The sequence below is a fragment of the Diadema antillarum genome, unplaced genomic scaffold (assembly GCF_040938485.1).
Source record: "Diadema antillarum isolate AM-2024a unplaced genomic scaffold, OU_Dant_1.0 seq00000533_RagTag, whole genome shotgun sequence".
Taxonomy (NCBI): domain Eukaryota; kingdom Metazoa; phylum Echinodermata; class Echinoidea; order Diadematoida; family Diadematidae; genus Diadema; species Diadema antillarum.
Genome location: NW_027271484.1, coordinates 915,281 through 940,985, shown reverse-complemented (window position 1 = coordinate 940,985; position 25,705 = coordinate 915,281). Strand labels below are relative to the sequence as shown.

The window sequence follows — 25,705 nt, the reverse complement described above, 5'->3', positions numbered from 1 at the left end:
AATGCCCTCGTGATTGCGAAATGTCTTCCAGAAAAGCGAATGCACGCTGTCAAAAACAATAATACTATTTAATCCGTCACCGATGTCGACGATTTTTTTTTTCGTGAAAAAAGATCTAACTACAATTTGTATTGATTTGACGAAAACATTCGAGGGATTACCTTTTATTCCTGTGTACCTACAACCGCAAAGACTATATGTACACGGAGAACTTTGATCCTCCTGTTGGATAAAAGGGTACAGTATTCATGAAATTACTGAACTTACAGGGATTCTCCGAAATTATTTCAATTATTTCAATTTTACAAACCTTCGGAATAACGAACTGTAACCATAACGATAATTGTTCATTGCATTTATGATCTATATCTTGCCTATTGTCACTTTTTTTTAATTCAAAGCTCTTCTCATTCCAAACGATGTTGCAATATTCCCTATAAAATTCCATTTCAATTCCTTACGCTGAAGAGAAAGCTGGGTACTCCTGATGCCATAGAGCACGCATCAAGTGTGGGAAACCCACACGAAGTAGCTTCAATACGCGGTGCTCCCCTGACACCCAATTCATTATAGTTGGCTCCACCCACTCGTTGCTCCACTGCTTCCTGGGGCCTTCATCATGTCTTCAGTCCTTGGGAGAGAACAAAACGTCTTCCAGCGTTTGCAGATCTCAGTGGGAGCCCGTGCTACCTTGACATTCCCAGAACCTCCTTCGAACATGTCTCGGGTATATGACGGCGATGTCGTTAGACGAAAACAACACTCTCCCCTTTTTTTTCAACCATTCCCTTAGCTTTGCAAAGAACACTGTCGTCCGAAGGGACGCCTTATCAATTGTGCACGTGTTTTACTTGCAATTTTCTTGAAAAGCTGAACCGAAATCCATCGAGAGTTACAATCAAGGCATTTGTACCTCCCTGAAGTTATTGTTTGCCTGCAGAAAGCTTGCCAAGTTTTTTGGCTGATGGACTTTTTGTCTGGCAGTTTGCGATTCTCTATGGAACATGTAATGTGATGGATTGAAGAATTCTGTCAATCCAAACACAATGTACTGCCTACCAGTGCTTCACAGCGAACGTCAGTATACCCCCCCCCCCCTTTCTTGTATTATGGATGTATGATTAACATAGCCTACGATTGGATAATCACGATGGTTGACGATAATCTAGATAATTTGGTTCATATGGATAAGATGTTCTTTGTGAGATTAAAGTAACATCAGTGAATTTCTCTCGTCAAAGAGGTATACACGAACATACTTATGGTTCTTTAAGGTATTATGTTACCTCCAAATATGCGTTTTTGCATTTCCTTTGTGCAAATGTGGTATTTGCCATTGTTCAATGATCAAAGAGCTATTACAAATTACGGGCATGTCCTGTATCGAGAGCGCAACGAGTATACCTTTTGAAAACAGGTAAAATTGATTAAGTACTGTTATGAACCTGAGACTCCGCTTATTGTTTGAGTACGGGAATAGAATGATACCAGAAAGTTTGAAACGCAGCTTCCAGTAATCTGTCCCACTCCTCCTCTGCATGGTCCGAGAGCATTTCGTCACGTTATGAAAGGTCAACCGATTCTATTTTTAGGCCTTAGACTAATCTATAAATATTTGAAACTCTCTGTCACTGTGGGACGTAACAGCGTGGATTTATGTCAAGTGTCTTCCGATTTCCTGCGGTGATGGTATGCAGATATATCAAGTTCTAGTTACGGAAATAATGTTTGACTTCCGTCAGCCAGCAGTTTGAATGTCGGAATTCGGTGGAATTGCCAAAGAGAATTGTCTGCATGAGAACAAAACAAGAGGCACATCTAATGTCATATTATCGTAATGCCAAGTAGAAGCTTGCTTACTGGCTTGACGAAATGATCGTCCAACTAGATTTCTCTGTATATCTCCTCTCTCTTGATGTATCTTATACGAGTGTCTGTGTGTGTGTGTGTGTATTTGTTGTTTGTTTATCTCGTCCAGTTACAATAATTTATCTCCATGATAGATCAAAGATATACAATGTTGCTTATGTTTATATTCTGCCAGCAAAAGAAATCAAAAGAAATCACGCCGCAGGAGTCTGCTGTTTCTCACCTTATCCAAGTGATGTTCTTGCCTTCCCGTCCCTTGAACATGTTGAATAGTCCTCTCTGCTGGACAGGCACAAGGCGGTTTGATACCACCACACCCACGCATTTAATTCTTATAACCTCTGCACGGACCCCCTAAAATTAGGTTATGAACTAAAATCCGCCAGTTCTGCTCATCCGTCTTGAATTCAACCAGGAGGATTTGATCAAGTTCATTCGATACAGCTCTCACATAGACATAGGTCACAATCCCAAGTCCCAAGTAACGACAGCCGAACAGACAAGGACAAATTCACGTTTTAGTATTGGATCAAATTGCGTAAGACTTGCCGGTTTTTGTTTCGAATAGTCCTTCCCTACAAATGCCAGAAATACAGTTCGAGTGAGGTTAAAGGAAATTTCAAAGTGAGAATAATGGCGAGATATTTTCGAAAGTGAGCTTGTGTTTTTGTAAGTTAGATTGTCTTCATCATCACTCTGTTCTCCGATGTACAGCACGATGACACAACGATTGCTCCTGCGACAATTGCTCCGTTAATTCTTATTTTCTCCAAGGACTTAGGGTTAGGGTTGTGATAGGGATTTAGGTTTTGATGTTAGGATTAGGATTAGGGTTAGAGATAATATATTTGTGGGTAGAATTTATGTTTAGCTTTGCGTGTAGATATTTCATGGGAGCAATTGTCGCAGGAGCAAATGTCATGGAACCTTAGAGCACAATCCTCTCCAATACACATATTTAATTTCTAGATTTTGCCTGCATGCAGATTGTAGACGGTAGGGGCAGTCAACAGCAGTCGTTTTTGGGTAGGATTCAAATTAGATGCCTAATGTCAGTTTCGTTATGTAGGATCCAGTTTCACATTATCTAGATCCAAAACAAAGTGGTATCACTTATTATTACGACATTTATTGTATCCCTTGAAAACAAGGTAAATCACGCATGTCAATGGCTATTGAACCTACTGAATTAAGAAGAATTTAGGATGCTAAATCACAACTTATTCGATGTTAGTTTTTACTTACAGAACGACCAGTAACTGGACTGTTCGTATTGCCTCACAACGGGAAAAATAAACATGGTATATGATTTATATCGCTGAAAAGATTCATCTGATTGAAATATCAACTGGATAGAAGTTCATTTTGTCACAGTCAGTTGCAACTGATTGTGAGAAAATGAACTTTTATCCACTGTATGATTTATACCTCGGCCATTCTTGTCGCGTGAAAACAACTGCAGAAATCTCTTTCTTGCTCAGTTGCTCCACGAATGAATGCGTCGGCATCATCTTGAATGATATCGAATGACTTCTCAAGATGTTCTGCTGCTGATGCATGATTTGCAGTCGGACGTCAGAGATTTTTCACGACTCATCTCCGTCCGTCTCTTCGCACGAACAATCACGATGAATCGAGCCAATATTTTCACGTCCACTCCCTTATTCCTCGGCATCTCATCTCCGTATATTTATAGGCGAGAGAAAGAGAGAAAAAAAGAGTATGAATGTTGCCAAGACAATGATGCACTTGAATGTGCGGCCAGGCGGATGGAAAAGGCTTCTCGCTATAGTCTGTTGAACTCTCATCAAGTCTTTCACCAGATGTCCTTGACACCCTGCAACCGCAGAGCTACAGCGTTTTAGTAATAAGTGTTCGGTCCTGAATCACACTCCTCAACTGCACTGCCCACAAAGGGGGTTGATACCGTAGAGATTTCGTATATCATACACTTAGTCATAATATCTGTGTTTGACTTTGTCAACAATATACAAATCTACGCATTCAGAGCTTATTTTTGTCCCGATGAAATCTTTGAAGGCTTCCGTGGTGGTAGAACGTTGGGTGGTAGAAGGCTTCACGGTGCACCATAGGGCTTTTTACACTTGTAAATTTTTGCTTAGTCCCGTACCAACGGTGGGGCTAAGGGGGGCCTTAGCCCCACCGTTGGTACGGGACTATCCTTAGCCCACTTTCTGTTTACACTCGTTTTTGCCAAAGTGGGCTAGCCCCACCGATAATCCCGTACTATCTGGCCCTGCAAAATAGCAGGGTTAGCACCGCAATTGCGGTGCCAAGCAAGTGAGTGTAAACAGAACGAAAAATTAATCCTGGGCTAAGCGACGGAGACGAAGTCCGACCCTCACTGACCAATCAGAAACGAGGTAATCAAGTGCTGCCGGTGCGTGCGTGTACGTGTACAGTACACAGCGTAATCATGAATATTCATGTGGTTTGGAAAGTACCGGACTAAGAAATACGAGCGTAAAAAGGTCAATTTTCTCCTTAGCCCCGGACAAGAGCTTAGTACGGGACTAATTGGCGAGTGTAAAAAGCTGAAAAAAATTGGTACGGGACTAACGATAGTCCTGGGTCAGAGAAAGTACGGGGTTAAGAAACACAAGTGTAAAAAGGGTTCATGTATTCTTTCTAGAGTATGTGAGTGGCCCTGAAAAGGGCCCTTTCAGGGCCACTCAGGGTCACTCACATACTCTAGAAAGAATACGTGGTGCACCCTGAAGCCTTCTACCACCCAATTATTCTTGTCCCATTATTAATTTTATGGTTTTCAGGTGATTCAAAACTTTATACATGTTTCATATCTGACGCAATATGAAAAATGCATAAAGAGATTCTCATCTTTGTAATTTTTTTTTTTTACTTCATAGTTTCAACAATGTCCTTAATACACTCTATTGGTGTATCTGATAATTAAGTTCATGTCTATTAAATGCTAGTACGTAGCGGTAACGGAAAATGTCGCTCAAAGTTTTGATGTTTTCAGTGGAATCCTTGATAAGTGCAGGGAGGTGACTTCTCACCTCCCTGATAAGTGTAGGCATTATGTCAGTTCATAATTAATAGCAATTAGAAAAGGAATGGATCTGTGCATTGTGTCGACACATGCTTATTGTTGTCACGGTTTTCTTTCTTTTTGGCAGGGAAGATGAATCTCCAAGTTCGGAGCTCCACGTCGACCTCCGTCAACCTGGGATGGAATCCTTTTCTCCCATCGTACGGACGCCGTGCCACAAGGGGTCACTACGTTGTCTACTACACCACTGATTTCTCCAATAACGTGGAACAATGGCCAGGCGAAATTGAGGTAATATACAACTGACATCAGTTTATATGCGTTGTCCTAGAGAACAAGAATAATCTTCATGAATTATGTGAAGAATATGAACACATCGTCATAACATCTCAACAAGCGTTTTACGGGAAACGTTGCCTTACGTTTCCTTCGTACATTAACTAATTTGAGAAAATGTTACCTTTATTTGGCTTAACTCGTCATCGCTTGATGCTTTTAACCATTATTCATTTCATTTTTATTTACTCACGTATTTTTAGAGATACATGTATAGGCCTATATTAGAGAGAGATAGGAAACCAATGTCGAGATAGTCAACTACAGATTTCAGGCTTTTCTCGCGATTTAAGGTCACGTGATGAGCATCACCAGAATTATCTAAGGTCAAAGTGAAATTTCTTGTTGACGACAAACTCATCGAATGAAATGGTTTCGTATTATATTTTCTGCAAGTTTTCTTATCGCACAAGATTGTCAGAATGTGACGTCTGCCTTTTCATCACATTATGTTTCACTTCAGTTTCTATTGAGCTTTTTACCGTTCAATCGTGTTAAAAATACCCCAACAATATGTCAGAATAGTAATCATAAAAAACAAAAACAAAAAACGAAACGAACCCTGTATGAGTTTACGATACATCAATTTTAACCTTTCAACAGAGCTTTCGTCAGAGTGATTACCGGTTGTTATCTTTAGAAGGCATCTAAAAAAACCCAGCAACTTTGAAGTGCGAGAGTAAAACCGAGCAGCGGCTTGCGATATTGCTACTACATGGGCTTTACTGCTTTCTAGAATTTCCATTGTCGATTGGTTAGTTGTTTGAAACAGAGGATTTAAGGAAACGTCTGCCTTTTCATCACATTATGTTTCACTTCAGTTTCTATTGAGCTTTTTACCGTTCAATCGTGTTAAAAATACCCCAACAATATGTCAGAATAGTAATCATAAAAAACAAAAACAAAAAACGAAACGAACCTGTATGAGTTTACGATACATCAATTTTAACCTTTCAACAGAGCTTTCGTCAGAGTGATTACCGGTTGTTTGAGTTATCTTTGGAAGGCATCTAAAAAAAAAACAGCAACTTTGAAGTGCGAGAGTAAAACCGAGCAGCGGCTTGCGATATTGCTACTACATGGGCTTTACTGCTTTCTAGAATTTCCATTGTCGATTGGTTAGTTGTTTGAAACAGAGGATTTAAGGGAACATCCAAGAGTTGGAGCTGGCTCAGTCATCTTGATGATTGAAGCCAAATATTGACAAATACTGCTGTCCCATCATGTCCCATCTCTCTAGTATGATGGGCAGGAATTTTCCGAACCTTAAAATGTCGCCATTGCCATTTTCCAGGCCAAGATCTCGGCCACCGTGGCATTGACGACAGCGGGCCATCAATCGCACGAGTACAAGATCAGCATTCCAACAATCTGATACCAGGTTTCACTCCCAGTAAAGGGTCACGGGTAGCATGTGGAGGTCGAGCAGAAATCAGATTTGACGATGAAAGAGTAAATTTCTCAATCGTCATCCAAACACCATATTGATGTCGTCTGGTCCTACGTAGCACGCCCCGAAAGATTCGGTGCCCTGTGCTAATTCGTTTCCCAAGGTGTCAAGTGTGGTGGCACAATAGTCTGTGATGGAGGATCCTTCCAACATTTGGACAGTCCTTTTTTTGTGTGAAAACAGTTCCGTGTTTTGACAGAGCACAAGCGTGTGAAACTGTATCTGAAATAAAAACCAAATTAGGAAAAACTGACATCGCTTAAAGACCATCTTCGACTTTGCTAGTCGACCATAATGTGAAAGTGTGTCGCGCACGTAAATATGATGCGTTGTATTACATCTAGTTAATCCGTTTGAAACAATTTCTTCAAAAGTTCTCGAAAAAGGTCAGATCCCTACCCAACCTCTTACAGTTAACTTTGATTATTCATGTGCTTGAACTCCGGCGAGCTAGTCATACAATTTCAAAGTTTACAAATATGGACGACAGTGCGCCGCAGCGTTGTTGCACTTTTCTGATTTCATGTGGAAGTAGATTTTAAATAGAAATCTATATTCAAAGTGCTCTAAAATTGATTGAACGGAGTTACTTGGATGGGAGTAAATTTGGTACAATTCTACGAGTTCACACCATTTTCACACATTGACAACAGTAAACTAAGTGCCGTTACGTCTGAAATCCTTTTTTTTCCTATTTTTTGTTTTCTTTAAAAAATAAATCGGAATTTGTACACTTTTTTACCCACCCACCCCCCCCCCCCCCCAAAAAAAAAACCAGCAACCACAAAAACAACAAAACATACTTCTAGGATTTGGCATAGTTCACCTAAATGATCAGATGGTTATCTATTTTGGTCCTAGTGATAGATGATGGTTTCACGTCAACCTTCGGGCAACCTCGAAAAGGCAGATGGGTTCGTAAGGGCTGAATGGGAAACCCCCGTTCTTTCACTATAAGTTTTCCCGCCCTCACTTCTTTCATCAGTTTCAGAAGGCTCAATCTCTTTTGTATACACGGTGTCATTAGTGCAATACCTTGGGGTATGCACCTTCAAATGCCAAAATTAGATCTCCTGTTCTTTTAATCATGAACACCCCTCGTTTCTGCGTGAAATATGTCAGATTTTGAGAAGATAGTTCCATTGAACCAGATATTTTGCCTTTCCGAGGATCTTTGGCCTTTCCGAGGGTCTTTGGAAGCAGCCATCGATGATAAAGGGCTAACTCTAAGAACATTAAAACATTTTAAATTTCAAATAAAAAGTGTAATGCCATGCCTTCCTGTTCATGCCTGCAGGCCAGAAACGACACATACATTTCTATTCGAGGACTTACAGACGGCACGGATTACTATTTCCGGGTGAGCTATCGTCTTCCGGGTCGAGATGGCATCAGATTAGAAGGACCCCTGTCAGAAGTAGCTTTACATCGAACGGGAACACCGGGTAATGACTTCAGATTATTTTTCCCTTCAACTTCAGCCACGGAATCCGGAATCCCCTTTTTGCAAGTCACGCACTGCGCGAAAATAATCTCAAAACAGTTCATGAAGCGTAATTCCTGACACGAGGCTTTTCTTAATTTGATGATACGTTGATCCATCACGGCTGATTGTCAAGAAATAGCTAGGGAATAAACACGTATCAATAACACGTGACCGACAGAGGTTAGGTTTCGACAAAAGCGTCGGTTCATAAACCCTTTGGGGAACGTTTTTGATACGAAGCACGCCATGTCTGAGACACTAATACCCAGACTAAAGCTAAAGGTAGCAGTGACCTGCAAACCCCAGAAACTGAATCGTATTGGGTCACTTTCTCCTGCTGCGCATATCGTCTGGCTAGTGGTCACTCTGTCAGCTTGGCATGTGGAGCATGTGGGTCTATTTAATCGTTCTTCATTATTCTTGGGCTGGCGGGTATGGGCCAACTGGCGAAAATAGGATGATGTATTTTGGTTTCTTTCTTTGTAATTTTATGAAATTGCAAAATAGGGCAGGTCACAGTATTGAAAAACAAGTGGAACTTGGCGAAAATGAAAGAGGAAGTTAAGTTTTACAGTGACCAGTAATTTTGCTCTCCACTGGAACTGATCCATGCTTGCTTGTGTTGATGACGTGGGCCATGACTTGGAAATGTGAATGATTATTCTGCGGTCTTTGTAATTGAAAAATAATGCACTGCACCTGATTCTATAATATGCTCTTGAAGATCAGACGAACGTTATTTCCTATATTGATTATTGTCAAAGGCAAGTTCAAAGGCGAATACAATGTTCACATCTTTTGTTTAAATTTTACTCGTATAAAAGAAATAATAACGAGATTTACAGTAATCCTTGAAGAATATGTACACCTCCTGTCTGTGAAGAATAAGCTGTTTATGCCACCAAAGTGGCGCTTCAACCATCGTAACAGTCCCCATGCCTAATCAAGATCTTTACAAACTTACTTCAGTTTAAATTCAATAATCATAAAGTATGAAAGATTGCGCTGTATGGTGCAAATACGTTTACTAATATAAATATGATTATGTGTATAACGTTTACGTATGTCACTAAAGAGAAATTGAAATTGTGTACATACATCCCACTGCCTATCTATTGTGATTATGTGTTATTTGGGAGATGACGATTCAGAGACTGACATGACCTATTCACATAGACCTGTTGATCATGATTCTCATATGTCTTTGCGTCCCACCTGCCCCTTGACATCTCACACAGCACCCCTTGGTGGCTGCGAGCACGGACAGGAACACTACGACGAGGGGATGACCATTCACCAGTCCTGCGACTCGGTTTGCGACTGCCTGCTCGGTTCTTGGATCTGTCGACCCCGAGGCTGCCCGCCAGTGCCCGACGTCCGTATCGTCAACCCGATCAACTGCCACGAGGAGCCTCACCCCGACGACCCGGAATGCTGCACCATGATCAAGTGTAGCGAGGGTCCCAGTGACCCCTTTAGTCAAGGTAGAACGAGGTTTATAATTCCATCCACTCATCCTTGCAAATTGTGTCATTAGGCGTGGTCACACTGCCAAAACTTCGAGATCTTAAAGATCGCGACCTTACACTTCTCGACCTTTTGCCAATCTGACAGCGCATATTGATATCGATATAAGGCACATTTCGCTCTAAGCAGGGTATAACGAAAAACCAAATCACAAAGGATTGACACGTTAATTCGAAGTAAACAAAACTTAAACCAATAATCATCATACTATATAGCGTTTTTGTCTGCATGCAGGGATCTTCGAATCCCTTGATTATGACTAAAGTGTTTAAATGTTAATGCAGGAACAATCTGTAAAATCTTTTTTCTTAATAGGACTTAGTCGCTGCAACTAAATGACATCTACATGAAATGTGAAAATGCCCCAAGTAGCTTGCCAAAATAAACTCTTACATGAATCTATTCGCAACATAACATAACATGACAGTGCGATTTAGTGACAGGGTTGCCGGTTACCACGCGTTGTAACACAACCATATAAATGCCACACACGAAACGCTGATAAAATGGAAGTACATACATTATACATTCACTTGTCATTTGTAGAAAAAGGCAATAACAACACAAAGTTTTCACAGATTTAAAATTTATGTGTTTTCACGGTACAGGATAGGGTCCTCCTAACATTGTATCCGCGCAAGATGGAATATTCTAAGGTGTAGAGTAGCCGTTAGAAGTTCATAGCATGAATGTATTTATGTAAAGCTTCTTCTTACTCTCAGCGGACTGTAAAGAGAATGGGGTGACTTACGCTCATGGGGACACGTTCTACCGAGGCTGCGAGGAGGTGTGTTTCTGTGACAATGGCGTGCCTGACTGCGCACCAAGGTGTCCTGACCCAGGGGACATGATCCCCGACCTGCAGACGTGTCCTCACCCTATCCTCAACGAGCCACCAGAGGGCGAGTGTTGTCCACAGTGGGCGTGTCCGCCTCCACGTGAGTACCTCAGCGAGAATAATATTATAAGATATTCTTTTAACATAATCATAGGCAATACACATAGAAAATATATGGTCGAATTAAAAGCGTTGCAGGTCAGAAATGTTTGCCCCCTCCTTACAGGTGACGCTATTGGCGGAAGAATCGCTGGATGCGCTCGTGAGGATTTCATTGAACAGAAGCCTGGCCGCTAGCATTCAAGAGCAACAGCAAAATACAATGTACCCGGTCCTTTGATCATGATCTATTATGACCAACAACCACATAACTATACGCAAGCATTTTTATGCCTCCGCCGGAAGGGTGCTGGAGGCATTATTTTTTCACATGAATCTCACGCGGAGTTAGAGATCGTACTAGGGAACACTTGGCCATGTCAGTCTGAGATGAGCAAAAATATGTTGCATCCATCAACAGTTTCTCATTCTAAGTTCCAGAAATCACAGTAATCTGATTGTGTTGTCATCTTCTCCTCAGCCAATTCGTGTGAGCTGAACGGGAACACGTACGAGGACGGGGAATACTTTGACGTGGTGTGCAGCATGCGATGCCAGTGCCGGGAAGGCAGCGTGTTGTGCGTCCCTCGGTGCCCCATCAGCTTCGCCACAGCAACCGTTGACTGTCCCATCCCAAAGAAGGTCCAGCTCCCCGGAGAGTGCTGTATGCAGTGGGAGTGTGAACAACCCCGTAAGGCACCATGATCTTAAGGGCATAATACAAATATGAAAGATTATATGTGGTTACTTAGCTGAATTCCGTACTCGAGTTAAAATTCGGCGGTTAGAGGATTTTCGAGGCGACTTCTGCATTCAGTGAAGCTTTATACAAAGTTACACTTAGGTATTGTATATTGGCCTAAAGCATGTTTATAAAATCCTGAAACAATCTCCTGTATAGTAATATAGTGCGTTTATCTGCAAAATATTGATTAACTCCTTGTCTAAAACCGAACCATTTCAAATCCTCATTATCAGGTTCATTGCCAAAATTGTATGGAAGTTTTGTCTCAATGAAACACGGCCTTTATCTACTTTATTGGGGTTATTGAGACTGATGTCAGCAAGAGCCATCCTTTGTACATTTATACATGCGTTTGTCATAAATGACATGTACATGATCCTATCTGATGTAACGGAATTAAGCAGAAATAAATCAAATCAAATCAAATCAAATCAAATCAAATCAAATCAAAAGTCTTCATTGTCTTAAAACCTCCCTCTCCTATGCCCAGCGGCACCAGGATGTATGTATCACGGACCCTCGGGAAACATCACTATGGAAGACGGAGAATGGATGGACGAAGGGTGTGAGAGCCGTTGTCTCTGCGAACGAGGCGCGCTGACCTGCATGCCAATGTGCGCAGAGCCATCCCCTCCGTCGCCAACGCCGCTCTGCCCTGAACCCGTGGTCACAAAGCTTCGGGAAACGGACTGCTGTAAGGTGATCGCGTGCCACGACCCGAAGCAAGGTAAGTGTCCTATTATCAGTTGACTGAAATAGCGGGAGAGAAGGAGATGTTTGAAACAGCCTCACAATACTGTCGTCACTTTACAATTCTCCCACTCGTTTGCTTGAAAATAACTCGACAGAAATCAGCCTAGACGATAATAATAGCAAGATCAATCCGTTCACCTCTAAAAGTTATCAGTTCTCGATGAGAACACTACAACAGTGTTTGCACAGAAAGACACGATGTTATAATTTCTTAAAGAGGGGGATTTAGTGAAGATTTATGTGCAGATCAAGAGAGACTTGTGATTCCAAGGGTATGACATCATCACCACAACCAATATTATGCACGTAAGAGTAGGTAACCTATTGTGAACAATGAATTTCTTCATGAAAACATGTGAGAGTTCAAAATTCCACGACATTCTTTTTCTTTGCCCGACTTTCATCAAACGTCTCTATCTTTCAGAGTTAATCAAATGAACTCCATTTATTAACTTGAAAATAAAGTGTAATTGTTCTTTAAGGGTGAGAATAGCATATGTCCTGCTACTTTACAGACAGTCCTAACGTAGTCCAAGACGTCTCGGTCTTGGCCTTCAACACTACGGCCGTCACCGTAGGATTCACACCACCACTGAACAGCGAGCTGGTTGCTATCACCGACGGATACATCATCTACTACACCGATCGATCGGAGGCAGTCGATCTTGCCCAGGAGAGTTGGCAAACGCTCAGAAAGGTGTGCACGAAGATTGTAATTGTCTGTTTTCTCTGTGTTTGTTGTATTTTTTCGGCACTTCCTAGCTGCAGAAAAGGATATTTGTCCTGTGTTATTTGCAAAGGCAAAAACATGTATTTAATTTTAAACTAGGCAGAGCAGTGTTGGTTAGAAAATTGCTTAGTCAATATGTATAGATTAAAATTCTGGTTTATGCTGATAAAGGAATGGGTTTTAGCATCGAAAGATTTCTAGATTTTCAGCCAGTCTTACTCTCGATCAAGCAGACTGGAGGAGGCAGTCTGTAGCTTGGACAAGAGGCATGCTGTGAGCGTAGTATTGACAATCAGTAAACCATGATGCTGATTGAAAATCATGTTGCCATTTTCTTATGTACATGCATGGAGTGAAGTTAAACCGCTTTACTGGAAAGTGTTGATATCATTATTACCACCAGCGTAGCTAGGTATACCACACCAGGGCCCTGTTTCATAAAGCTGTTCATAAAGTTACGAACAACTTACACGAGCGACTGGTGATCAGTTCTGGAGTGCTATACTTATCAGAATTTCAATAATTCAGCACAAGAACTGATCAGCAGTCGCTCGTAAGTTGTTCGTAATTTTACGAACAGCTTTATGAAACAGGGCCCCGGCATGCGTAGCGTTGCTTACGTGTTGCGTACCGACTCGCATCTTGAACGAGGTTGTACGTATAAGTCAGGTTTCGAACTCAGGGCCTTCTTATCATGTGTCCAGATCGCCATCCATCAATTTATTCAGGGTATACTCTTCCTTGGCACACAGTGTGTGGAAATAAAACCGTTTTTGGATGTTTACCATTACCTGACACTCTTTGAACGGAGGAGCTCTGAATAATTTGCGTAATGCCAATATTGTTAACAAACTGCGCATGGTTTGCCTGTATCACTGTGCTCTGATATCAGGACTTTCCGAAAGGTCTAAAGGTCAGGGGTCACATCATGATGGAAATCAATGGCCTGCTCCAGGAGACCACCTACTACTTACAGATCCGGGTCAGCATCCCTGACAACATCCATACCAAGCTCAGATGGCCTAACACTCTCCCGTCAACCGACATCTTCATCGTCACAACGTCGGAAAATGAGCGTGAGTTTGTCCAAATATCTCATTATGAGACAGAAAAAAGTCCCAATAACAAAACCAGGGATACAGACAGTATGCCATTACCTCATAAACTTCTGCTGGTTACGAGAGTGACGACTGAATGTACATTTACTTTTTCTGAGCTACGCTGGCGAAAGAAAGTGTTCATTTTCCAGTTGGACTGCAAACTGTCCAGTGTACCGAAGCCTTTCTCACAAGCAAGATTCTTATATTTTCATTTCTTTCTTTTTTTTTCAAATCATTCAAAAATTCAGCCGATTTGTATTCCTGAGCAGCAGTGACCTGTTTGATTTGCAAGGTAGGGCCTAATCATGAAAATGTCTACCACTTCTCTCGCATTCACTCATACAAAATGAAGTATTTTTGATGTTTGATTTAAACCTTAGATTATTGTTATATTACAGATCAGAAAATGTTGTGATGATCCTCCTCTTGGGATTAAGTAGACCTCATCAGATCAAACTTCCGAGTGTCAGGGAAGAAAAGGAAAGGGTTTCTTCGTGAGCATGTAGACACGTTTTTTCTGTCCCGTTATATTTCCAAGATATTTCACGAATGTGATAGCGTTCACTTCAGTAACGGAAGAGGCATTAACTGCCAAAACTAGAATACCATTCTTCTCGTAATCAACATGTTTAAAAGAGTGTATTACTCATGACATGTGGTTAACAACAATTCATCCTTCATTACCAAAGGGCAATCTTGCACTTTCAAAGACCACGTATACGAGCACGGCGAACGCTTCAACGACGGGTGCGAATCGGCCTGTGAATGTCGATCGGGAAGGACGATCTGCCGAGAAATGTGTCCCAAGACTGACGTCATTGCGTCTGACCTTTGCCCCAATCCACGACAGGTCATCGTAGAAGGAGAATGCTGTCCAGAATGGCGCTGTTTTCCCAATGGTAAATGGTTCACTATTGATGTTTTTATTCACTCTTCAAGCACAGAAAACTACGAGTCCATTCACTTACTTTATTGCAGATAATGAAGAACACTATTGGACTTTCTTTTATCATACTTGTGCGTAACAAGTCTGGTGGTGGTGTTTTTTTTTTTCACAGGTCGGATAACGTACTTTTATGAAGACGTAGTTTTCTTCTTGTCATGGTATTTCACATTTTCATAAGTTTTCTGAGAAAGATCGTCTGAGGTAGGCTGTCTAGAGTTTTATGAACACACATTAAGAATTAGTGATTATAATTTATGAAGGATGTTCTATTTTTTTATATTGATGACAAAATATGTCAGTGCATGCTATAAGGATTAGAACCAACACTTGCTGTCGGGCGAAAGCTCGGTGGTCTAGTGTAGATGACGCCTGTCCGGAGATCAGGAGGTCGTAGGTTCGAATCCTGCTCGAGTATGTACGCCCATGATTTTTTATCATGGCTTCTACTAAAACACTGATCAATTCAGTGCTTAATTACGTCGATGTAGGGCAATTTGTCAATCAGTTGCAATGAAAAACATCTCGACGGAAGAATTTCATGAATTTGAAAAATATGTCAGTGTTATTCAAAAGTGCAGATGATTTATATTTTCACGCCAATAAAGCTAGTATCTCACCAACGGAGACGTCTCCGCGACGTCTCCAACTTATCAGTCGCAGCAGTCGCGGAGACGTCTCCAACATAAAAATGTCTTGCGGTCTCACCAAGGAGACGTCTCTGAGACGAGTTATGGCAGGTGCCAAAAAATTTAAAATATGAGGGAGCCGTTGCAGGATCACCTGACTTGATCTAGGCAGGATGTCAGCACGCAGATAGGTCACGTGGTTTTTAAGTAGGTCAAACAGCGTCAAGTAGAGTCGCAGAGACGTCGCGGAGACGTCTCCGCGACCTTTCACCAGTTTTTCTGGTCTCCAGCAGGTCTCGGCGACGTCTCTAAGACGTCTCTGAGACATCGCTGAGACGTCGCGGAGACGTCTCAGCAGTAGCGGATATGATTAGTCTCCGCGACGTCTCCGCAACTGATGGAGACGTCTCGGAGACGTCGCGGAGACTTCGCGAAAAATCGAACATGTTCAAATTTCTTGCGACTAACTGGCGACTAATCGGAGACTCTGTAATTTTCAGGAGACGTCTTAGCAACTAGCAAAATCTAGAGTCGCAAACTAGTCGCGAACTAGTTTCAAGCCCGGTGAGATACCCCCTTAAGTGTTCCAGCAACTTAATAAACCCAGTCTTGTTGAGCTATCACAGCTGGCTGCCTGCTCTTTTTTCGTGTTACCTAACCTTAGTTTACTTTTGTTTGTTTGAATGTTCGTTATTGCAGACGGAGACTGTAGCCATAGCAACAAGATTTACCAGAACGGCATGGAATGGCGGGAGGGGTGTGATGTTCGCTGTCGCTGCGATGAGGGCATAGTGTCGTGTCGTAATGTGTGTAACAGCACCGCTACTCAGCCGCGGCAGGAGTGTTCCTTTCCCGCTCAGGTCCGAGTGGCAGACACCTGCTGCCTTGAGTGGGTGTGTTATGACGGTAAGGACTGTCGGTGTGATGCCATACCACTTTCGTACTATTTTTTTTTCAATCGTGTCATTCTTTCAAAACTGGCTCATTTTTCTCATAAGGAAAAAAGATGTAAGTATGATTTCTGGAGTGAAATTCGCTTAATTTCTTGAAATTGTCGCGCTTTGTCTTTCACTCATATACATGCTGCGTTATTATGAAAATCATGACATAACTCTGATCTCTCTTTTTAAAAATGTTTGTTTGTCTGTTTGCTGTCACTCAGGTAGCCCTGTAGACAAGATGAAAGTATGATAGCTGATTACCGCGACAACCAAGTGAAATGTTCGGGTTATTCCTAGAGTTGGAAAGAGAATTGTATATGTATATGTATTTTTTATTTTATTTATTTTTTTTTTACTCTGACAACTTGTCGATGATGCTAGCAAATTGACCATTTACCAACTGCAGCGCCACCAAGCACCCAGTTTCCCACCAAGTCCCTTCCGCTCCCTCTGTCATTCTTCTTGGTCAACATCTCGGCCACAAACGTCTCGGCCCGAAGTGCCACAATTGTCTGGCCGGCGCTGACCGACCTCCAGCGGCAGTACATCGGGCAGTTTCGCCTCAAGTACCGGGAGCTCACATATGGTGATATGTCATGGAACAGCACCGTGTCCTTCAGGTATAAGGATTGCTGCTCACAGCTGTTTTATCGGCATTCTCACATGATTGTCTTCTTGTTAAATCGCTTTCACCTCTGACAAAGTTTGAATCGCATCGCCAACCAACTTTGAAATTGGGACTTATGGTAATCTTAAGCACTGATTTAATTGAAAGCGTATGTGCGAGCATGATACCAGTGGGTTAAGCCACCAGGAGTTTTCCACGCATCGATTGCTATGTGACTTAAAAACAAAACAAAACAAACAAACATGATTTCAGGGTTGACTCCTGCTTACAGGGCACCCTGCTTACAGGGCGCCTTTCAAGACCTCTTTTGCACTCTTTAAACAATTTTGAATTTTCTGTTATTGGAATAAGCGAAACTTGGTTTCATCAAAACTCCCCAGATATCTTTAATTTACCCAATTATAAATTAGTTAGGGCTGATCGTCAAGGAAAAAGTGGTGGCGGTGTTGCGTTTTATATTGCGCAAAATTTACAGTTCAAAATCCGTTCTGAAATCACGTTAAGATATGCAGAAACGTTATTCATTGAAATTGAGAATCCAATTTCTAAAAATGTTATTATAGGTTTAATTTATCGACCCCCTGATCTGAATTGTGAATTATTTTGTGATGAATTGGATTTATATCTCCATAAGATAGGTAATGAAAGTAAACATGTTTTTATTTTTGGTGATTTCAACATTAACTTTTCCCCCACATCTGATAACAATAATTCCCTTAATTTTATGCATTTAATGTATTCATAAGGTTTTATGTCGATTATCAATAAACCCACCAGGATAAATCCACACTCATCAACTCAGACTGATAATATATTTTCGAATGTGTATAATAATACAATTACGGGGGGGGGGGGGTATATTATGTTCTGAAGTTTCTGATCATTTACCAATATTTTCAATTTGTGAATGCAAATTGGGTCGTAATGAATTACATGATAAAATATGGTATTATAAAGAGTCAAAATGTAATGTGGAATTATTGAAACAGAATTTATTTTTAGAGGAATGGGCAGATATTTATAGTATTAACAATGTTAATTTGGCATATAAATGTGTTAATAATAAATTATTGTATTATTATGAAAATAACATTCCTTTATGTAGAATAAAAAGTAACCGAAGTAAACCAAGAAATCCTTGGATTACAAAAGGTATTTTGAAATCCATAAACACTTGTAATTTTTTGTATAAGTTACATATTCGTAACCCAACTGAATTTAATTTGAATATGTATAAAGTTCATCGAAATAGATTGACAAAATTGATTCGTTTATCCCGCAGATTATATTTTTCTGATAGAATGAAAAAGGTTTCTTCGAATATTAATGCAACATGGAAAATCATTAAAGAGGTCCTAGGTAAAAAGCCTGATTCTCCGCCAACGGATGATATCACATTAAACGGCATTAAAATAAAGGATCCCAATATGTATGCCAATTCATTTAACTCATTTTTCGTTAACATCGGTCCGGAACTTGCAACTAAAATAAGCAATACTTCTGCTCATTTTACAAATTATCTTTTTGACCAAAATCAAGAGTCTATTTATTTTAATCCAACAAGTCCCAGTGAAATTATCAGTATCACTAAATCTTTAAATAGCTCTAAATCTTGTGGTTTTGATAAAATAAATATGAGGTTATTGAAAGAAATAGTTTATCCACTCGCAGAACCGTTAAGACATATATTTAATCTTTCTTTATCACAAGGTATTTTCCCTGATCTGCTGAAAATAGCGAAAGTTAATCCTGTTCATAAAAAGATGATCCTCATGAAATTAGCAATTATCGTCCTATTTCTTTATTGCCTAGTATATCCAAAATTTTAGAAAAAAATTGTTTATAATAGACTTCATATATTAATAAGTATGATTTACTTATTACCAATCAATATGGTTTCAGATAAAATTATTCAACTGATTTAGCACTAATACAAATTTATGACAAAATTACGAGTACTTTTGCAAACAAAGAACATGTTGCAGGTATATTTTGTGATTTGAGTAAGGCATTCGATACTCTTGATCATTCTATTTTACTTACCAAACTTAGTCATTATGGTATTCGAGGACAAGCACTTTTATGGCTTAAAGATTATCTAACTAATAGAAGACAATATGTTACTTTTAATGGTTGTGAATCTGACCCCCTTTTGATTAAATGTGGTGTTCCTCAAGGCTCAATTCTGGGCCCACTATTATTCCTTCTTTATGTTAATGATATCATAAATACATCCTCTCTTTTCTCTTTTGTTCTCTTTGCTGATGATACGAATATATTTTATTCTCACAAAGATCTTAAGATTTTAAATGATACTTTAAATATTGAAATTAGTAAAGTATCAAATTGGTTTAAGTCTAATAAACTTTCTTTGAATATAAAAAAAGACTCACTTTATTCATTTCAAACTTCATTTTCATAATGAAGATACGTTGATATATATTAACATCGATGATATCCCATTAGAAAAGAAAACGAATTCAAAATTTCTAGGAGTATATATAGATGAAAGTTTGACTTGGAATGAGCATTTACATTATGTTACAACGTGTATTTCTAGAAATATAGGGATAATTTCCAAGCTGAAGTTCTTTCTTCCTCGTTCAACTTTATTTCTATTATATAATTCCTTAATTCTCCCATATATAAGTTATTGCAATGTTGTATGGGATACTTACGGCTCTACCAAAATAAATTCTATATTCAAATTACAAAAGAAAGTTATACGTATTTGTACAGGATCGCATTTTCTGGCTCATACTGATTCTTTATTTCATGAGCTTAAAACATTGAAGGTTTTTGATTTGAATATTATTCAAGTAGCAGTAATTATGTTTAAATGTATACCACATGATCAACTTCCATCATCGTTTGATAACATGTTTAGGTTCAATACTTCTGTCCATTCGTACCCTACTCGTATATGTAGAAATTTCCACCTTTTGAATCCCAAATTATTAGTGACACATAAATCTATAAGACATTCGGGTCCGGACATTTGGAATAATCTCCCGGATAATATAAAGTCTTGTTCAAGTATTTATTCTTTGAAAGCTTCACTAAAACGATATTTGATACAATTATATTCTCCAAACCAATTGAGCTAACAAATATTTATAGTATAGATTGTCATCTTATTGTCAATCTCTATTTTCTTCCTTCAACTGCATCTTGCACTCTCACCTACAACTGCACTGCACTCACCTGATCACCTTCCTCCAAGAGAGTTATGTCGTTGGATAGTCATTTTATGAGGCCTCCATCCATTTCAAGCTTAATCGCTTATGATGGTGGTCTCCTGCATTCAATGATCTCTGTTGTTTACTGAAAAATACTGTATATCTTATTTTATGTTTCTGTGTATCTACATTGTTCAATGCAATCACCTATGTGTATCTATTTATGTACTGTTATCGATTTATTTCACTGCACTTGTTATTCTTTGTCTTTGTACTTTTTGAATTTTGCATTCAAATTGCATCTGATTGAATGCAGAAATAAAAGCAAACAAACAAACAAACCTCTGTGAAAACTCTGTTGCTATGACGATAGTAAGATGGCCCTTATCAGATAGATCGAACGTTGGGTTCCATTTCACAAGATTCCTAACTGTTTGAAAAGTGATATCCATTAATATTTGAAGCAATTTTCCCAACACCAGATGACACTCACTGCATCGTCTACAGCAGTACGATGTTCATTCAAGATACACTATTCCGGATAGGAGTATCTTGCAATTTTACTTTGAAAACAAAACGAACTGGTTTGTCAAGAGTGTAACAGCTGTCGCGTCATATTAATCGATTGCCAAACACACAAACGAATGACATGATTCCAGCAGGATCTGAGACACTGTCTTGTTATCATCCTGTAGACCCGAATTACGGAAGTATACCATTCTGGACTTCAGACCCGCCCGGAGCTACGTAGTGCAGTTAGTAGTGATGGTTGGCAGCACACAAGTTGGAATTCATCTTCAGACAAGCAAAATAGAGGTTGATACACTGTGGCTACCATGTAAGTAGATATTGAAAACAACCCATCATGCGACGCAGACTAAGTGATATATGTTTGGTTATACACAGTCAAATTAATGGTTGTTTATCTCTACGGTGAAAATCATTCCTTATCATACGAAAAAGATTCCTACAGATTACACTACACATGCAAAACACCACTAACTTTCCGCTGTTGTTCTCGTATGGCAGAACTGATTCCCCCTACTGGAGATTTCAAGCTTCTTGAAGGAAAAATAATGTGACAGATCACATTTTCATTTAAATGAAATTACGAATTCAGATTTTTGTCCTTATGTCATTACTTGTTAATTACTAATGATTATTATACGAATAAAATATAAATGTGTGCGCACACGGGATCACAAAACACTTCCTTTGTTTTGTAGTTAAGGGTGAAACTGAGTAATACTGATTTAAATGTTGGGCAAGCTATGAACAGTCCTGATGTTTTCCCATTCTTACCCATAGCCAAACCGTATCCAGGGGATCCATTCGACATCGACATCTACGCCGTAACCGCGACCACGGCTTCGATCAGATGGCCAGCCTTGCCAAACGAAATTGTACAAAATATAATTGGATGGCGACTCATGGTCGTGTCACAGGTGTGAACTCATTCTGGTCCAGTTGTAAACTTTACTTAAATGTTTAACTCGGCTCTAACAATTGTCTAATATAGATGAGTAAACTCGAACGAGGCCAGCATAAGGAAAGCTTAATAAATAATTGTTACAAAAATGCTGAAGTTATGAATTTTCAATATCACAGTGTTTCATAGCAACAACTGTATTCTTCACAATTATATTTTCATAGCAAATGAGGCAATATTGTCACCAAGTCCTCATTCTCTTATTGTATTGGTTTTTTTTTTTCGTTAACGATTTAGCAAAACTTGTCATTGCTAATTCGATAACAAAGCCACTTAATGTGAAAAATACACTTTCTCTCTTTATACATACATACATATATATGCAAAAGAAAGAACAAAGTAGTGAATAATGATAACATGCAATCCAATGAAATGAACCCATGCTATACCAGTAATTTTTTGACAGTGTACAATGGTATCGGGTTTTCTAAGCCACTCCGCACTCAAGCACACAAAGGGTTCAGGAACATTCTTTCTTTTTTTCTCATTTTGATGTTGATCTGTTAGTGGCTTGAATAAAATTCAAACCAGTCACCTTTGCATAACTGTGAGTGATATCAGTTAAGTTTACGCCATGTTCTAGATCAAAAATGATCTCAATATGGGTATGTGTGTCTTAGCCTGTCTGTCTATTCGTGTCTGTTCACATGTGACAGTCTTCATAATTACATACATTTTTCCCCTACACTGGTTTCATTTTCAGGATGAGAGCAAGGTACTAGAATCTGAGATCGTGGAGCGATCGGCGTTGTCGTACATGATTCAGAACCTCACGTCTGGACGCACGTACCACATTCAGCTGCTGGGTCTGTGGGATAATGAAACTGTTACAAGAGAAGTTCGCTCGAAGACGGTACCTATCACTACTCACAGTTTGTCAGACCGTAAGTATATGGTGCGCCCTCTGTAGTGAGAAAAAAATGTGCGCATATTAGAAAGAACAATAATATATTTATATCATCTTCATAAATTGAGATGGGTATACCTACAGCTGCGCAAGAAAAGAAAACATGAAAAATAAAGTACAGGAAAGGAGACCAAATGGACCTGGTTAAATGGATGTAAGTATTCTGAAGGATACAATGCCTAGTTTTTGTTGCATGATATATGTCACTTTGCCGAGTTGAATATATAGTAGACGTATGATATATTCAATACTGTGTAATGTCTGAGGAACTCAAGATATCCTGGTACGGGTTTTCATGTTCAGCTGTTTTACATGTCCATCGGTAAATACCAAATTTATAATAGATACAAAAATATTGATCGTTTTCACCATTTTTTCATTGTTTGCATTCGTCAAAGACGCTTGCATTTTGTGGCACACTTAGTCGCACATCCGTCAGACGAAAAGACCTTTAAACTCAATCTTCTTGTCTGATTTCCGGCATCAATGCTACACTGTACAAGCCTCTTAGATGAGAAGGATCAGAAAAAATGTCACTTACTCTGTGTCACCCACCATAACTTATCTGATAATTCTGTGTCGCCTATAATATACTTAGTCTGTGCAAAAATCCTGTTGCTTAGAGACAGTCTCATCACCGGCTTGTATTGCGACGATCAAGTCTTTGATGACTCGACACGCTGAAAGTATGGCAGTGTTATGTATGATGGCTCACAATTATTTTTTTTAAATCTTTCTCACTCCCCCTCACTCGTTTTTAATCTCGAGTAGCAATGGAACACGGCAGTAGTCTTACGTCACCAGTGGCTGTTATTGTCGGGACCGTCATTGCCCTATGCATCTTTCTCGTTGTCGTCGTAGCCTTCGTCTTTGTGCGCATCCGAAAACGACACTCGGAGCGCTATGATGTCTACGGAAGGAACGCCACAATAAACTTCAGATCTTCCAACTACGAGCACGTGTACGAGGGTTCGCACGAAAACGACGTGAGTAGGAGAGAGTAATGCATTTGGATGTGTTTTCTACATTGTTTGTGGAAATCGAAAGCTTTAAAAGGAATCTGCCCACACAGACCAGTCGAAGAGTAGAATTATCGTTGATCAAGAGAAGTGTGTCTGACATGAAAATCTATGTCATTTTCATTGTGACATAAAAACGAGCTGCTCTTTCCCTTTGGCAGTCTCAAGTCAGTTTCATCTGATAAAAGTGACCAAATTCATTTTAATTCAAGATTCAGACAACCTGTCATAAAGAATTCAGAGGGTTTACAGGTGAGTGCCGACTTTAGCCTAAAACTAACCAAAATTATTGGAGAAAGTTGATTACTTGTGTATACACTAATAATATGTCAGTCTTGATATAAGAGATGGTGCTGTGAGGACTCGGAAGGAAGGGAGATAAAACACATCCAACTTGTACACCCGTATCCATCTCAAACGAACTCTGTTTAACAGTTTCCTCTTGCAAAAGCCTTAGCTGTTTATGCTTGTATTAACGGCTGCTTGTCACGAGTCTGATAACCTTGAGTCATACCCCCACGAGCTCGACGCTAGCGCAGCAAGTCCCATGAGTCCGACACTAGGCAAAAAGGCTCAGGAGCCCGACGCTATAGGCAAAAAAGGCCCACGAGACCAATATTACATAACCGGGCTAAATGTACGCAACGTTGGTCTCGTCACTCTCGTGGTCCTTTTTTGTCAAGTGCAATGTTGGACTTGTAGGTCATGTTTGCCTAGTGTTGGACCTGTGTGCCGTGTTCGCCTTCTGTCAGACACGTGGGGCTTATTTGCCTGGTGTCGAGGTCATGCGCTGTGTGACTCGTTGGCTGTATGACTCATGGAACTTCTAATTTCAGTGTCGAGCTGGTGGACCGTATGACTCGTGGGTGTCGGGCTCGTATCGTAGGATGACCCTGTATTAACCTCTAAACTTATTCTATTCTCAGGTTAGCATCTATTAAAACTCTACTCCTTCCCTGCACCAATTCCATCTATTCTTTCTGTTCTTGCTCGCTTTCTATCTTTTTCCTGTTGTCGTGTTCTCTTTGCTTGGTCTTATTTGATGTATTCGTAATTTCCTTTTGCTCATCATTACATTCTCCTTTTTAGGATTCACACAGTGAAAGACGCTTCAGTGACGCGGGTCTGCTTGAGAGCGGAAGGCGGGATAGTGAGGCGGAGTTATTGGACATCGACTGAATAACCCGGATGCTGACTTTTGAGCAACGGAGACTACACACCATGCACTTTTCGTTATCAACATCTTCTCACAAGGCTCAGCATGCATTTCATCTCGAAGGACTTAAAGATGCTGATTCGAAGAATTTAAGCTTCCACTGTCTCAACTTGTAAATGCATTTGCTTCTTGACAGTTGTTTTTGTTAATAGTAGCGTTGATGCGAGTGCATTTGCCGCGAAATACGTGTCGCTTGTGGTCATCACAATTAACGTATCTAAAATCCTAGTACAGATACGAGATGTAGCAGTATACGCTGCCCTGAAGAGCACTGCATGAAAACCCTCACTCTTTGTTGTAAAGTAAACATGACAGATATAAGTTTGAAAAACTAGCAGAGTGTTTCATGCAGACTGGACATGGACCACGTGCAAAACCTTTTCGCCACATATTTTCGTAACTCCAGTACCCATTTTGATAGATTGCAATTTTGTGTAGAGTAGATTTTCTGACTACATATTGCAGAGAAAGTGACTTTGTAAGCAATCATTTTCTATACTAGAATTTTAATAATTTCAAGTGATTAACTTCTTACTTATTACAAGCTTGTACTTTCACGGCAGTACTAAACCCAACAGAGGCATGACGATGAAGCTTCCAGGTTTGTTGTGAGAACATTATTTATTTTTTTTTTTTGTGAACAGAATATGTTTTTCTTTCACGCTCTCGTTTCTAAGACAATGCTCTCGTTTAGCCGTTACTATTCGTCATGGTTATTCTAATCAGTACTCAATACAATGTACCACGAAATAGTCTAATTTATTTGATTTAACATGGTCGGCTTCTA

General features: G+C 39.9%; 1 protein-coding gene across 2 annotated transcripts in view; it reads left to right on the top strand.

Moving 5' to 3' along the window:
* Positions 1 to 25,110, top strand: part of LOC139734568 (uncharacterized) — a 49,946-nt gene extending 24,836 nt beyond the window's left edge. The window contains exons 2-17 of one of the 2 annotated variants that reach the window (XM_071645342.1): positions 5,031 to 5,194; positions 7,987 to 8,134; positions 9,414 to 9,659; positions 10,425 to 10,640; positions 11,121 to 11,330; positions 11,875 to 12,111; positions 12,653 to 12,834; positions 13,760 to 13,943; positions 14,657 to 14,866; positions 16,239 to 16,445; positions 16,887 to 17,100; positions 20,983 to 21,125; positions 21,596 to 21,732; positions 22,480 to 22,660; positions 23,455 to 23,669; positions 24,792 to 25,110. In XM_071645342.1, the coding sequence (XP_071501443.1) occupies positions 5,031 to 5,194; positions 7,987 to 8,134; positions 9,414 to 9,659; positions 10,425 to 10,640; positions 11,121 to 11,330; positions 11,875 to 12,111; positions 12,653 to 12,834; positions 13,760 to 13,943; positions 14,657 to 14,866; positions 16,239 to 16,445; positions 16,887 to 17,100; positions 20,983 to 21,125; positions 21,596 to 21,732; positions 22,480 to 22,660; positions 23,455 to 23,669; positions 24,792 to 24,881 (2,984 nt within the window). In that variant the 3' untranslated portion in view covers positions 24,882 to 25,110. The remainder of the gene's footprint in view (positions 1 to 5,030; positions 5,195 to 7,986; positions 8,135 to 9,413; positions 9,660 to 10,424; positions 10,641 to 11,120; positions 11,331 to 11,874; positions 12,112 to 12,652; positions 12,835 to 13,759; positions 13,944 to 14,656; positions 14,867 to 16,238; positions 16,446 to 16,886; positions 17,101 to 20,982; positions 21,126 to 21,595; positions 21,733 to 22,479; positions 22,661 to 23,454; positions 23,670 to 24,791) is intronic. The other variant, XM_071645343.1, reaches the window with a different exon arrangement.
* Positions 25,111 to 25,705: the final 595 nt, after the last annotated feature.